The sequence below is a fragment of the Suncus etruscus genome, chromosome 6 (genome assembly GCF_024139225.1).
Source record: "Suncus etruscus isolate mSunEtr1 chromosome 6, mSunEtr1.pri.cur, whole genome shotgun sequence".
NCBI classification, from domain to species: domain Eukaryota; kingdom Metazoa; phylum Chordata; class Mammalia; order Eulipotyphla; family Soricidae; genus Suncus; species Suncus etruscus.
The window spans coordinates 114,837,138-114,851,966 of NC_064853.1; the positions used below are offsets into that span (position 1 = coordinate 114,837,138).

General features: G+C 35.0%; 1 protein-coding gene across 1 annotated transcript in view; it reads right to left on the bottom strand.

Moving 5' to 3' along the window:
- SNTG1 (syntrophin gamma 1) overlaps positions 1 to 14,829 on the bottom strand; it is a 422,721-nt gene that overhangs the window by 148,391 nt on the left and 259,501 nt on the right. The window contains exon 8 of the mRNA XM_049775722.1: positions 5,993 to 6,095. Within this exon, the coding sequence (XP_049631679.1) occupies positions 5,993 to 6,095 (103 nt within the window). The remainder of the gene's footprint in view (positions 1 to 5,992; positions 6,096 to 14,829) is intronic.

The window sequence follows — 14,829 nt, forward strand, 5'->3', positions numbered from 1 at the left end:
TTTTGTACTTTGATCTATTGACCTATTTGTACTTTGTACTATTTGTAATTTGTACTATTTGTACTTTGACACATTGACCTATTCAGATTTTCTCACTGATTATTTTTAGTTTTTTTTAACTCTGGATTAGCACAGAATTAATCAAAAATAATATTTTTAAATGTAATGCCTAGGGCCGGGCGGTGGCGCTCGAGGTAAGGTGCCTGCCTTACCTGCACTAGCCTAGGAGACGGACCGCGGTTCGATCCCCCTGCGTCCCATATGGTCCCCCAAGCCAGGAGCGACTTCTGAGCGCATAGCCAGGAGTAACCCCTGAGCGTCACCGGGTGTGGCCCAAAAACCAAAAAAAAAAAATGTAATGCCTATAAAAATATAGTTTTTGAAAAAAATTATCAACTGATGACTGATTCACAACTTACAGAATTCCATGTTATAGCTCCATTTATCTATGTGTATATAGTTTAATTCTCTCTCCACAGATAAAAAGAGAAAGAGACCTTTCTTATTTGCAGGGCAGAAACATAGGAAGGAAACAGTAAATGGTGCAGATTACCCTAACTGAAGAACTAATCTTCAATTGGGGATAGTTGTAAGGGGTCTTTGGAAATCAAGTGTATGAAAGAAATCAGATTCTCTGGTGATGTTGAATTTTCAGTGGAATTGTAATGATGTATGTATGAAAATATGACTAACAATATCCTGATAAAATGTTTACAAATACAGTCTGTTATGACAGTCATAGCTTTTATTTGAAATATAAATATTTAAATATAATATGTGTAAGAAGATAAATGTAAAATAATTGATCTATACTTTCATGTTTAATCCAAAGAAAATTAACCAACATAATATAAGAAAAACTTCAGTAAAGTTAAAGTAGAAACACTATAATTATCAAGAAAAAAATTGATTGATTCTTGGAAAAAAGTGAACACAATATCAAGAATCAGAGTAGTAAAGACCAGAGAAAAACACAATTTACTTTCAAAAGCAAAGCATAAAATGTGACTGTAAGTAGGTTTTATAATTTTTTCATAGAACTATAAAAAACTATGAAACTATAAACTATAAAAAATTTGATGAATAATTTAATGCAAATTAATAGCACTATTTAAATATAAAAAAACTGAAAATGCCACAAAAACTTAAAAGTTGGTCTATCATAAAACTGCCTGTTCATTGCTTAAGAAATTCAGAAAGACTGTATTTCTATGCTCTGCTTTATTTGATGATTATGTTAAATGGAGAAAGTCAGAGGAAATACAAAAATACAGGATTATCGCATACATTTGTGAAATTCAGAAAGTGGAACCAAGAGAATAGACAATACTAAACTATAACAAACTGGAATAAAAAAGCAATTACCAAAGAATAGGTGTGGGGAGGATAGAAATAAGACTGAGCTAGAGAGATATATGGGTAGTGGTGGAGAATTTTGGGGACTATCGTGGTAGTGGACTATAGTAATTTTGTTCATCAATGCATTCACCCTGTCATCTAAATACAATTTATATTTTAGTTATAGTATCTATTACATTTTAATTAGTAAAAATCATAACAGTTCATAAATCTAAAATAATTTTATTTTAATATAGCTATAGTAACATTAATTAATATTGATAAAATACATCGTGTGGTTCTTGAGTCTCACAAATAAACATGTTACTAAAATAAATTTAAATGTAAATTAGTGCTGTTAAACTAGTAGAAAACATAGGGCTATGTTTTAGAACCTGATGTTGACAAATACTTGTAGAAAATTGAAAAAAACAATAAGACGCAATAAGAAATGTTGAGAAAAAATGGTATTTTTCAAAATGGTAATTATCAAAATTATATATTTATTAAATTTAAACATCCAAAGTTAAGAATGAATAGGTTCATATTTGTTAGGAAAGGCATTATATAGTATATTTTAATTATAATAGAAGACATTACAAATAAGATAAAAGTATATGATCAGATAAATTAAAATGAGCTAGTTGAATGGAAAATATAATATGTAAATAAAATATGATAAAGAAGTTATTCTCACTAGTTTTCATGGAATTATAATTTTACGTAGGAACATACTTGATATATCATTATGAACTCATTGACTGGCTCAAATAATTCTTGAATATCAAATATCCAAAAGTAGAATAATTATAACTACATGCACTGCTAGAGATATTGTTAACTCTATTCCAATATTAAAAATTCATTTGGCAATTTATTAGCAAAATATATATATTATTACTCAGCTACTTAGATCATAGCAGAGCTAAGAAATATCTGTTGTCAGGAGAATTTATTAACAACTTTAAAATTATCATATGATATACTATGATGTAGCAATCTTAGTGAATATGCTTCTAACATATATCTTTAATTATATAAAAGAAAATATATGCAAATGAAAATGACAGAAGTGTTTTCCTTAAAATGTTTCAAAGAGGTAAAACTAAAATATTATCATAAGAAAATTATTCAAAATTTCTAAGAATATAATTTTACTGGAAAGAGAAAAAGTGGACTGTTCCATGACTTAGATGTGTGTGTAGAGAACTAATCATACACATTTCTCAAAATTGATTTGTTTGTGCATTTTATTTCACTTCATACAAATGGTGCATCAATTAAAATGTCTTTATTTGTGTTTTAGCAAACTTATCTGAAACTTGCATTTAATCTTAACATATAAATGTTTATATTTTATATAGAAAATTAGAGCAGCTATTACAAAATTATATTTTATTATAAAAGGTATTTTTAAAATATTCCTATTTTTATAAGACAACTTTTATAAGATAACACTGGTTTTTATATTGTTGCAACCAAATATTATCATTTAAGATTAGAAAAATGTTTATTCATATTTTTTTGTTTTTTTTGTTTATTCATATTTTAAGTGAAAATCAAGACACAAAATATAGTAGAAATCCTATCAGTAGTATAAAAACTTTTAAATATTTTTTTTAATTGTGTAAGCTGAGAAATAACCGCAAACGTGGTGAATATATTCTGGAATACAATAAAAGATTATAGCATTAATATACTGCTGTGCTAATTTAGGCATAAATGTAATCATAAGAAGAAATAAAAATATTGTCAAGATTTGTGGGTATCCTCTCCCTCAATTTTTTGTTTATCCCACCTGAATGATCAGAACCACCCACACATGGAATGGGCTGGTAAAGGAGTCTGCCTGGGGGAGAGAGGATAAGAAAGGAAATTAGAGTGAGAAGAGAAAGACAAGCAAGGAAGCATAGGGAGCAGCTGAAAGGGAGACAGAGACAGAGCCATAGAAGGAGCAGAGAAGTGGTTGCTTGGAAAAGGCTTAGCATAAAAGCCATTTGAGTAAATGCACATGGCAATTAGGGTCATAAAGTAAAGCTGGCTGACTCCTGGAATTTCGACTGACTGCTTGTGATTATTTCTCCACTGCTATCCTGCAGATTCAAGGGCCTAGCGGTGGTATGCCGAGAAAGGCCTCAACCCAGACATACTGACTCTTTAGATTTTATATTTAATTTAAAACAACTGGCCTTCGAATACAGATATATGACCTGAGGACTCAAGAAGACTGTGACGATGATGAGTGACTTGACCCTTTGGTGGATTATTACTATGACAGCCCCCTTGAGCTGGACTGAATGTGCTGTGCCTTTCACTGGAACATCGGTGAACATGGCTCCTGTTCTGTATGGCTTCACGTGGCCCTGGTCCATCTACCTGCATTTCTTACTCTGGACTGTTTGTTCCACAGTTTCTAGAGATTCTGCAAACATGCCACAAGACGGGAAGAGAATCTTCTCTGTGGTGATGAGTTATCAATCTAAAGGCCTTCCCAAGGAATGCTAATTGATCACTTACTATTGGCACTAAACTAGAGAGAACCCCATCTCCCAGTGAGCCACTGTCTCTATAGATTCAGTTTGAAAATGGCTCAACCAGAGATACCCCCATTCCCCAAGCACCGAGTCAGGTAGGCAAGCTGGTGCTGGTAATCCAAGTCCTGGGAAATGTTCAATGGTCCAATGGTTCAATGTCCGGAATGGTTATGGATTTATCAGCAGAAATGACAGCAAAGATGTCTTCGTTCACTAGGCAGCTATTAAGAGAAACAATCCTAGAAAGTTTCTGTGTAGAGTTGACGATGGGGAAACTGGAATTTTGTGGGTGTACCTATTTAAGACCCTAGACCCACCCACTTCTGGGAGGGGTCTTGGGAACCGGATAGTAGGTGTAACCTTACCTGCTAGACCCTCCCATTCCTGGGAGGGGTCGGGAAAAAGGTAGATAAGGCTTGGACCAAGGGAATTCGGCCCTTTGGGCTTTTTGCCCTTTTGGCTTTTTGGCCCCCTTTGGCTCTTGGCCCTTTCTGCGCTGCTGGGCGCTCTGAGGAAAATGGCTGAAAGGAGTTTAGATGCAGGGCCAAGAATAACTAGTGCTTAAAAGGTTATGAGATAGGCCACACACATGTGGTGAATAGGGCATGAATAAAGCTGATGCTTCCTAATGGCTGCGTGTGAGTGAGTCTTGATTACCCCGATCACCTGGGCCTGGAACTCGCCGGCTGGATGGGGGATGAAGCCACGTGGCTGGGGCCTAAGCACAAAGGCCTCCATCCATCGCCATCCAGCCCCATCGTTAATTATTTTATGCAACAGAATTTGATGTTGTGAAAGGGGAGAGGGGACCAAAGTTGCTAATATATCTGGACCTGGCAGAATGGTAGTGAAAGGTAGCAGATATGCTCCCAATATACATAGGTTCTGTCAATTCATGCCCCAGCCTCATAAAGCTGGCCCACCACTTATGGTGGCAGAGCCACTTTCGTGAGACAGAAGCAAGCAGTGAAGGGGAAAGAACTGAAGACTCTGGGCAGCATCCCAGATGCCACCATCAACCATCTTTCCTCTACCAGAGATGCCATTTGCGAGGACCTCTGACCCCTAACCTGCAGCAGCTTATTGAGGAGACCTTGACAGCCTAAAACAGAAGGTAAGGATAGAGAAGATAGAGGATCCAAGACCAACTGATGAAGTGCTGAGGAGAAGCTGCTTTCAGAACTTCCTGTGTTACTTCCAAAAAAATAACTTCCTCCTAGGTTAATCTCGTGACCCTATTTTCATCAGTCACTATATTGCCGGTCAAATTGTGTTTTTTCTATATGGATCTTACTGTTTTTTATTAAGCCCCACAGTAAACAGAAAATTTGTATCTAATTTTTTGCTTAATATTTATTATAATATTAAATTAATAAATTTATTTATTTAATAGTTTGAGCAAATGCATATTAGAGTTTGAAAGTTCTCAGCTATCTTAGTTAAGGTTTCCAAATTACTATTATGTTTTACTATGTATGTTCTGTAGCATTTTATTTACAAATTTTTATCTGCAGAAAGGTTCATGTGATTTTGTTTAAGGAAGCTTATGAGAAGAAACTTGGATGTTCTAGATTTATTAATAGTGCTTAGTTTAATAATACAGAAAGGTAGCGAATGTGGGTATCCCCTCACCCAACTTCTTTTTTATCCCACCTGAATGATCAGAACTGCCCACACCTGGAATGGGCTGGTAGAAGAGTCTGCGGGGCAGGGGAGAGGTAGGATAAGAAAGGGAGTTAGAGAGAGAAGACAGAAGAATGGGGAGCAGCTGAAAGGGAGACATTAGCAGAGAGAGCCAGAGAAGGAGCAGAGAAGTGGCTGTTTGGAAAAAAAACTTAGCCTAGAAGCCATTTGAGGAAATGCACATGGCTGTTAGGGCCTTGATATAAAGCTGGCTGACTCCTGGAACTATAACTGACTGCTTGTGATTATTTCTCTGCTGTTATCCTGAATCTTCAAACCTGCTGGTCAAAGGGCCTAGAGATCGCATGCTGCGAAAGACCTCACCCAAGACACACGAATTCTTTAGCTTTTATATTTATTTTAAAACAACAAAGATTGATAATGTATTCATAGATATGATGATGTGAGCATTTTACCTATTTTTCACAAATGCTTACATGAACAATCTTCATTCAGTGGGAGTTTGAGGAAAGCAGGTGCTCTTTTTAGAAATGACACTGTGAGTGTTACTTCTTCACCAGCATTGCGAAGAACCTGAACCTAAATAAATAAAAAAGAAATAAAATCATTCCATTATCAATATGTTCAATAATTTTACATAAAATCACACTTTTCAAGCCTCTAAAGTCATACATTTTAAGTGATTGTGTTTTCCATGTTCCTGTGATCATAAACATTTAGTGAAACACAAAAAGAATTCAGACTATAATGTTCTCTCCCTTACCATCATGACTCAATAATTCTCTGCTCATTCAGTATCATCTTTCATTCATATTTATTGGGTTACATAAATTAAATGATGTACATGAATAAGATGATGTATGATAAATGAAATGATGGAAACATGTAGTCACAGAAAGTTTCAGTGGTCAAATAACTGTATTTATTTATTTTTTTAATTTTTTTTATTTATTTATTTATTTATTTTTTGGTTTTTGGGTCACACCTGGCAGTGCTCAGGGGTTATTCCTGGCTCCAGGCTCAGAAATTGCTCCTGGCAGGCACAGGGGACCATATGGGGCGCCGGGATTCGAACCGATGACCTCCTGCATGAAAGGCAAACGCCTTACCTCCATGCTATCTCTCCGGCCCCATAACTGTATTTATTTTAACACAAATTTATTGAGCATTCATTATGCATCATTTTAAAGTACATAAATAAATATTCATAAGATTTTGAGTACAATGCTAATCTAAATAAATAAAATTGACAAATTCACTCAAACAATTTTAAAGAAATAAATAGCTATTTTTATTTGTTATTTTAGCTTTTATTTTCTTTGGAAATTGTATAAAAATTGACTATTATCTGTAACTACATATTTCAATTTATATAATAAATAAGTCTAGCTATTCCAATTAAACTGTATAAATGTCATCAAGAAATTTTACAAGGCAAATCTAAGAACAAATGAAACAAGTATGAATAAATAAAGTTAACTATAGTAAGCATAGCTGGATACATATATTTAAATTGTGATACTTCACTTAAATAAGAAGCATTAAGAAAAAGAATAAATAAAAAGAAATATAAATATATAATTTGACCACTTGTTATTAAAACATATTAAGCACTGTCTAGCTCAAGTAATTAAGTAATTATGTACCAAAGTACTAGATAATCTCCCCAGACAACACAAATAAATATATCACAGCTCTTCAACAATTAATATAAACTGACAAAAACAGAATAAGGAAAAAAATAGAACTGTGAATTGTATGAAGAAAAAATATAAATATACTAGCAATGAAGGAATAGCAGAACTAGAAGTTTTTAGAATCTCTTTTCCATTGCTGATCATGATTATTTAATTCATAAAAAAATACTCCACAGTACATCTGAAATAAACTCCTTTTGGGGGTGGGGGATTGTGTCACATCCAGTGGTGCTCAGAGGTTACTCTTTGCTCTGTACTCAGAAATCACTCCTGGCGGGCTCAAGGCTCAACATATTGGATGATTGAAATTGAACTGGGGTTGTCCAGGGTTGGTCTTGTGCAAGGCAACCACCCTACCACTATCCTATTGCTATGGCCCCGAAAAAGTTTCTTTAATCTCTTCAAATGAAGTAATAGGAAATGGATTGACACATTGTAGGTCAATCAAACAAAAGCAATAACAGATGATCTTCACACATTATATGGTTTATAGGGCTATAGTGTACAATTACCAGGGTGGTACTTGTGTCAATAAAGAAAATACTCATTTTAAAAATTTTAAATGAGGGGCCATAGAGATAACATAGTGGGTAGGATATTTGCCTTTCATGTGGCCAACCATCCCAGGTTTGATCTCCACATCCCATATGGTTCCTGGAGTCTGCCGAAGTAATTTAAGTACACAGAACTAGAAGTAATCCCTGAGTGCTGCTGGGTATAGCCCAAAACAAAACAAACAAATCTTAAATGAGTCATACTCTTTTAATTTAATAAAAATGAAGCAGTTTAAAGTAAATATGTAACATTAAGAAGCAGGAATATAACAAGCTGAATGAGAAGTAATCCTACTAGATGAATCAGTTACTGGAATTGTCTATCTGCTAAGGATTTAAAAAAAAATCAGTATGTTACAACAAGAAGTCACATCTTGAGTCAAATAAAAATCTATCCCAGTAAAACATCACATGTTGTTAAAAGGAAATAAGAGAAGAGAAATAAAAATATTAAATTTTAGGAAAAAACAATAGAATTTATTCAAAACTTAAGAAAGTAGCAATGGCTGATTCCTGTTGTGTGCTCAGGAACACTGCAGACATTGTGAATTCTGTCTTCTCTGCTGTGCTGTGTCCTGGACTTTGAACCTCACCACCCAGATCATTTCCTAAGGGAAATTCTTCAGAGGTGAGCTGTCCCTGTTTACAAAGGGCAGAGCCAGAATAGTGCATCAGCTCCACTTCGTTTCACAGCTACAGGCATGTCCTAGCCAATGAGCCTAGCACAACATGTAGAAAACACCACACTACAAGTGTGACAATGGGGAAACAACGCAGGCCAACACCATGCATAGGATGAATATGGAATCTCTGATGACCTGAAAAGTGCCAAACATCTATTTAGCCTTTCAGATAAGGAGATTAAAGAAGAACCATGGAGGATGTTCATAGAAATCAAAGAAAGCATGAACTGAGCTAAACAAACCACAAATAAGAAATCAGAGACTGAGATAACAGGACTGAAAAATGCAGTCATTGAAATGAAAACATCAATAAAAAGTCTCTCAAACAAAGTAAAGGTAGCTGGGGAAAGAATCAGTGAGCTGGAAGTGAGATTCATAAAAACTCTATACAAAAGAAGAGATTGGAAAAAAGCCTAAAAGAAAATAATCAGACAATGGGAAAAATCTTCAAAGAATGTGAACAAATAAAATCAACAGAAACAACATATGAATTATTGGAGTCCTAAAAACCCAGGAAGAAAATCTCCAGGAAGAACCAATAGTCAAAGTCATTATTGCAAAGAAACTCCCAGAGCTAAAGAGCACATGCAACCAAATCTTTCATGCTAAAGAATACCAGCTAAAAAAAAACACTTGAAAAAGTCCCCCAAAACATATCCTAGTTACAATGATGAATCCCACAGAAGTTTAGTCTACTGTTATCAGCAAGATCAAAAAAAATTATGTACAAAGGAACATCCTTAAGATTTACAGCAGACCTGTCACAAGAAACCCTCAAGGCCAGAAGGCAGTGGTGGGATATAGTGACTAAACTCAATGAAATGAATGCTTTGCCTAGAATAGTGCATCCAGACAGATTCATGCTCAGGTTTGAAAGCAGTATACACTGCTTCATGAATAAACAACAGCTCAGAAACTTTACAGACTCAAGATCAGCCTTAAAAGAAAAACGGAAAAGCCTACTTTAAGACAAGACACAACAAACTTCTATGCAAAGATGACACTAAATACCATACAATTATCTCTCTCAACATCAATGAACTAAATATGCCACTAAGAGACAGAGTGCCAAAATGGATCAAAAAAACTTAATTCAACATTCTGCTGCCTACAAGAAACACATCTGAATAATCAGAACAAACATAGACTCAAAATCAAAAGTTGTAGGACAATTATCCAAGCAAAAAACTCCTTTACAAAAGCTGGAGTGGCCATATTAATATCAGATAACAAAAAATTTAGACCAGAGAAGTTATAAGGTACAAAGATGAACATTTCATAATAATCAACAGATCAGTACAACAGGAAGAAATCTCACTACTAAACATATACTCAACCAATGAGGGACCAGCAAAAATACTTAATACAATTGTTGACAAAGCAGAAAAAGACATTAATAGCAACACAATAATAGAGGGAAACCTCAACACCACCCAGGCACCCTCTTGATAGGTTAACCAGATCGAAACCCTACAAGAACATACTATCTCTGAAAGGAGAAATGTGCCACATATATATGGCACACCATCCCCCGAAAACTGGACACACATTCTTTTCAAATGCACATGTATCATTCTCCAGGATATCCCACATGCAGGCCAATAATACATATATCCATAAAATTAAGGGGATAGAAATTGTACAGACTAGCTTCTCATATCGCAGTGCACTGAAATTAGGAGTGAATTACAAAGGGAAACAAGAAAAACGTTAACATTTGGAAATTAAACAGCTCACTAATAAAGAATGAGTGGATCAGGAAAGAAATCAGAGAGGAATTAAAAATATTCCTGGAAAAAATGGAAATGATGACACAAATTATCATAATTTGTGGGACACAGCAAAAGCAGTAATAAGAAAAAGTTTATATCTTTACAATCATACTTCAGGAAGGAAGAACAGGCCAATATAGAGAAATTAATGAGAAGCTTATACAATTAGCAAATCATCAATAAAAGAAAATACGAATATATAGGCAGAAGGAAATAACAAATTTTAGAGCAGAAATCAATAAGTTTGAAATAAAAAAATCTAAAAGTTCAATAAATGCAAAAAATGTTTCTATGAAAAAGTAAATTAGGGGCTGGAGAGATAGCATGGAGGTAAGGCATTTGCCTTGCAATCAAAATGTCGGTGGTTCGAATCCCGGCATCCCATATGGTCCCCTGAGCCTGCCAGGAGCGATTTCTGAGCATAGAGCCAGAAGTAACCCCTGAGCGCTGCTGGGTGTGACCCAAAAACAAACAAACAAAAAACAATAAAAAAGAAAGAAAAAGAAAATTAGATTGATAAACTGGATAAGATATGAAAAGGGGGAGAACACTACAGATACTGCAGAGATTCAAAGGGTAATCAGAGACTACTCTGAGAAACTTTATGCCATGAAACATGAGAACCTGGAAGAAATGGATAAATTCTTGAATTTTTAAAATCTTCCACAATTAAACCATTAAATTAGATTTAATTTTAATTTAATTTAATTTAAATTAGATTAGATTTAGTATATCTAAACAGATCCATCACTATTAGGAAATTAATGGTAATCAAACGTCTTCAAACAAAATCCCAGGCCTAGGTGGATTCAGTAATGAATTCATTCAAACATTTGAAGAACTACGACCAATCATTTTCAGGTTCTTTCAGGATATTGAAGAAACAGGAACACTCCCAAATAGTTTTAATGAAACTACCATTATCCTGATATTCAAACCAGACAGAGATGATGAAAAAAATAACCTACAGACCTATAACTCTGATGAGCATGGATGAAAAGATCCTCAGTAAAAACCTGGCAAATAGGATCCAATGTCTCATCAAGAAGATCATAAACCACAACCAAGTAGATTTCATTCCAGCAATGCAAGGATGTGAATCGATCAACATAATAGACCATATCAACAAAAGGAAAAATAAAAACCATCTTATTAAAAACCATCATATTAACAGAAGCAGAGAACGCATCCAATAAGGTCCAACACCCATTCTTGATAAAACTCTTATAAAGATAGGAATAGAAGGAACTTTTCTCAATATAGTCAATACCATCTACCACAAGCCAAAGGCAAATATTATTCTTAATGAAGATAAACTATTAGCATTTCCTCTAAAATCTGATAGAAGAAAAAGCTGCCCTCTCTCACCACTCCTATTCCACATAGTACTGGATGTTCTTGTCATAGCACTTAGGCAAGAAAAAGATATCAAGTGCATCCAGATAGGACAGGAAGAAGGCAAGCTCTCACTGTTTACAGATGACATGCTACTACATTTGGTAGAAGACTCTACCAAAAAGGTCTAGAATTAATAGATTTATAAAGAAAAGTGGCAGACTACAAAATAAGCATGCAAATATCAATGGCTTTCTTAAACACCAATAATAATAGAAAATAAATGGACATTAAAATATTATATTCATAGAGACTGGCACGATAGTGCAGCATAGGGCATTTGCCTTGCAAGCAGCTGACCCAGTACTTGGGTTTGATCCCTGGCATACAATATAGTCCCCCAAGCCAGGAGCAATTTCTTAGTGTATAGCCAGGAATAACTGTTACCTGAATGTCACTGGGTGTGACCCAAAATTCCCCCCAATAATCACATTCATATAAGTGTCATAAACTCAAATAATTTGGAGTCTATTTAACTGAAGAGGTGAAAGACCTATACACATAAAACTACAAAAAAACTGCTTTATGAAATAAAAGAGGACACAAGGATATAAAAATATATACCCTGCTCATGGATTGTGAGAATTAACATTATTAAAATGACAATATTCCCCAAAATATTGTACAAATTTGCTGCAGTTCCTCTAAGAATATCCATGACATTTATCAAAGAAGTATATCAAATAGTCCTGAAATTTATTTGGAACAATAAACACCCACAAATAACTAGAGCAACCCGCAGGGAAAGGAATATGGTAGGCATCACTTTCCCCAACTTCAATTGTACTACAGAGCAATAGTCATTAAAAGAGCATGTTATTGGAATAGAAGCTGACTTTCAGAACAATGGAATAGACATGCGTATTCAGAGAATATACCCTAGACATACAACCAATTAATCTTTGATAAATGGGCAAGAAATTAAAAATGGAGCACGGAAAGCCTCTTCAACAAGTGGTATGGAATAAAGTGATCAGCCACATGCAAAAAAGTGAAATCATACCTCCATATTACACAATTCACAAAGGTCAAATCCAAATAATTTAAGACCTTGATATCAGACCAAAACCATTAGGTATATAGAGCAACATGTAGGTAAAACACTCCATGATGTTGAGAACAAAGGCATCATCATTAGAAACCAGCACTCTCCAAACAAGAGGAAATGAAGATAAACAGATGGGTTATATTAAGCTGAGATACTTCTGCACCTCAAAGGAAATAGTGATTAGGACACAAAAACTACCTACAGAATGGAAAAAATTATTCATTCAATACCCATAAAATAAAGAGCTAAGATACAAAAGGTCTTGACTGAACTTAACACTAAAAAAACATCTAATACCATCAAAAATGGGGAAAAGGAATGAGCAGACAATTTCTCAAAGAATAAAAATGGCCAAAAGGCATATAAAAATGGCCAAAAGGCATATAAAAATGCTCCATATCACTAATCATCAGGAGATGCAAATCCAAAACAACAATGAGGTGCCATCTCACATGAGATACTGGCACAATCAGAAAGAACAAAAACAATCAGTGCTGGAGGGTATATGTGGATAAAGGAACTCTCATTCACTGTTGGTTGTAATGCCATCTAGTCAGCCTTAATAGAAAACAATATGGAGATTCCTTCAAAAACTGGAAATGAGATTCTCTTCACCACTCCTAGAAATATACCCTAGGAACACAGAAACACAACACAATAAGGCCTTCTGCACACCTATATTCATTGCAGCACTATTTACCATAGACAGAATTTGGAAACAACCCAGATGCCCTTCAACAGATAAATGGCTAAAGAAATTGTGGTGTATATATATATATATATATATATATATATACACCATATATACACATATACACACATATATATATATATATATATATATATATATATATATATATATGTAACTCCACTCTGGATTTAGGTGTAGCTACCTGAGACCCACCCATTTCTGGGAGAGGTCTTTGGAACCAGATATTATGTGTAACCTTACCTGCAAAACCCCGCCCATTCCTGGGAGGGGTCTTGGAAAGAGGTAGATAAGCCTTTGAGCCAGGGGATTAGGGCGTCTGCCTGGGATCTCTGGCTTTTGGGTCTTGGCCTCTTTTGGTCTTTGACCAGCATGGAGGTCAAAGGGAGATGGCTGAAAGGAGTTAAGATGCAGGGCTAAGAATAGCAATGCTTGAAAGGTTATAAGATAGGCCACACATGTGGTGAATAGGGTATGAATAAAGCTGATGCTTCCTGATGCCTGTCTCTGGATGAGTCTGATTTCGCCATTCACCTGGGCCTGGGATCCACCGGCTGAATGGGGGTTGCAGAGCCACGTGGCCCGGGATGGCAGAGAGAAATCCTTCACCATCCACTTCCATCCATCACCATCCATCGCCATCCACCACCATCTTTAATTAATTAATGCTACATATATATATATATATACACACACACACACAATAGAATATTATGAGGCCATCAAGAAATGATATCATGAAATTTTCCTATACATGGATGGACATGGAAACTATTATGATGAGTAAAATAAGTCAGAGGGAGAGAGATAGACAGAATAGTCTCACTCAGATATAGTTTTTTTTTTTTAAAAAAACAAGACTTTATTGTAATAATACCCAGATACAATAGAGATGAGGGCCATAGGGATCAGCTCACAATATGAAGCTCACCACAGAGATTTGAGCACCATTAGAGAAATAACTACACTAACCACTATCATGACAATGATTTTTTTTTTTTAATTCTGGGCCACACCTGGTGATGCTCAGAGGTTACTTCTGGCTATGAGCTCAGAAATTGCTCCTGGTTTGGGGGATCATATGGGATAATGGGGATACAACTGTGGTTCATCCTAGGCCAGCACATGAAAGGCAGATTCCTTACCACTTGCGCCACTACTCTGGCCCTAGTATCATGACAATGTTAATGAGTGAGAGAAATAGAAAGCCTGTCTTTAATACAGAAAGGGAGTGGGGAAGGAAGGAGATGGGAGGCATTGATGATGAGACTGTTGATCTGGTGAAGGAAGGTGTTATTTTTATGAATGAAACCCAAATACAAATGTTTGTATTTATAGTGCTTAAATAAAGATATTTAAAAATATAAAATAAAAAATAATAGTTTTTCCTTTAAAAAAGGAAAAGTAAGAATGAAAATATTATGAGTTTCAAAAGTCATAGATAGTAAAGGATTA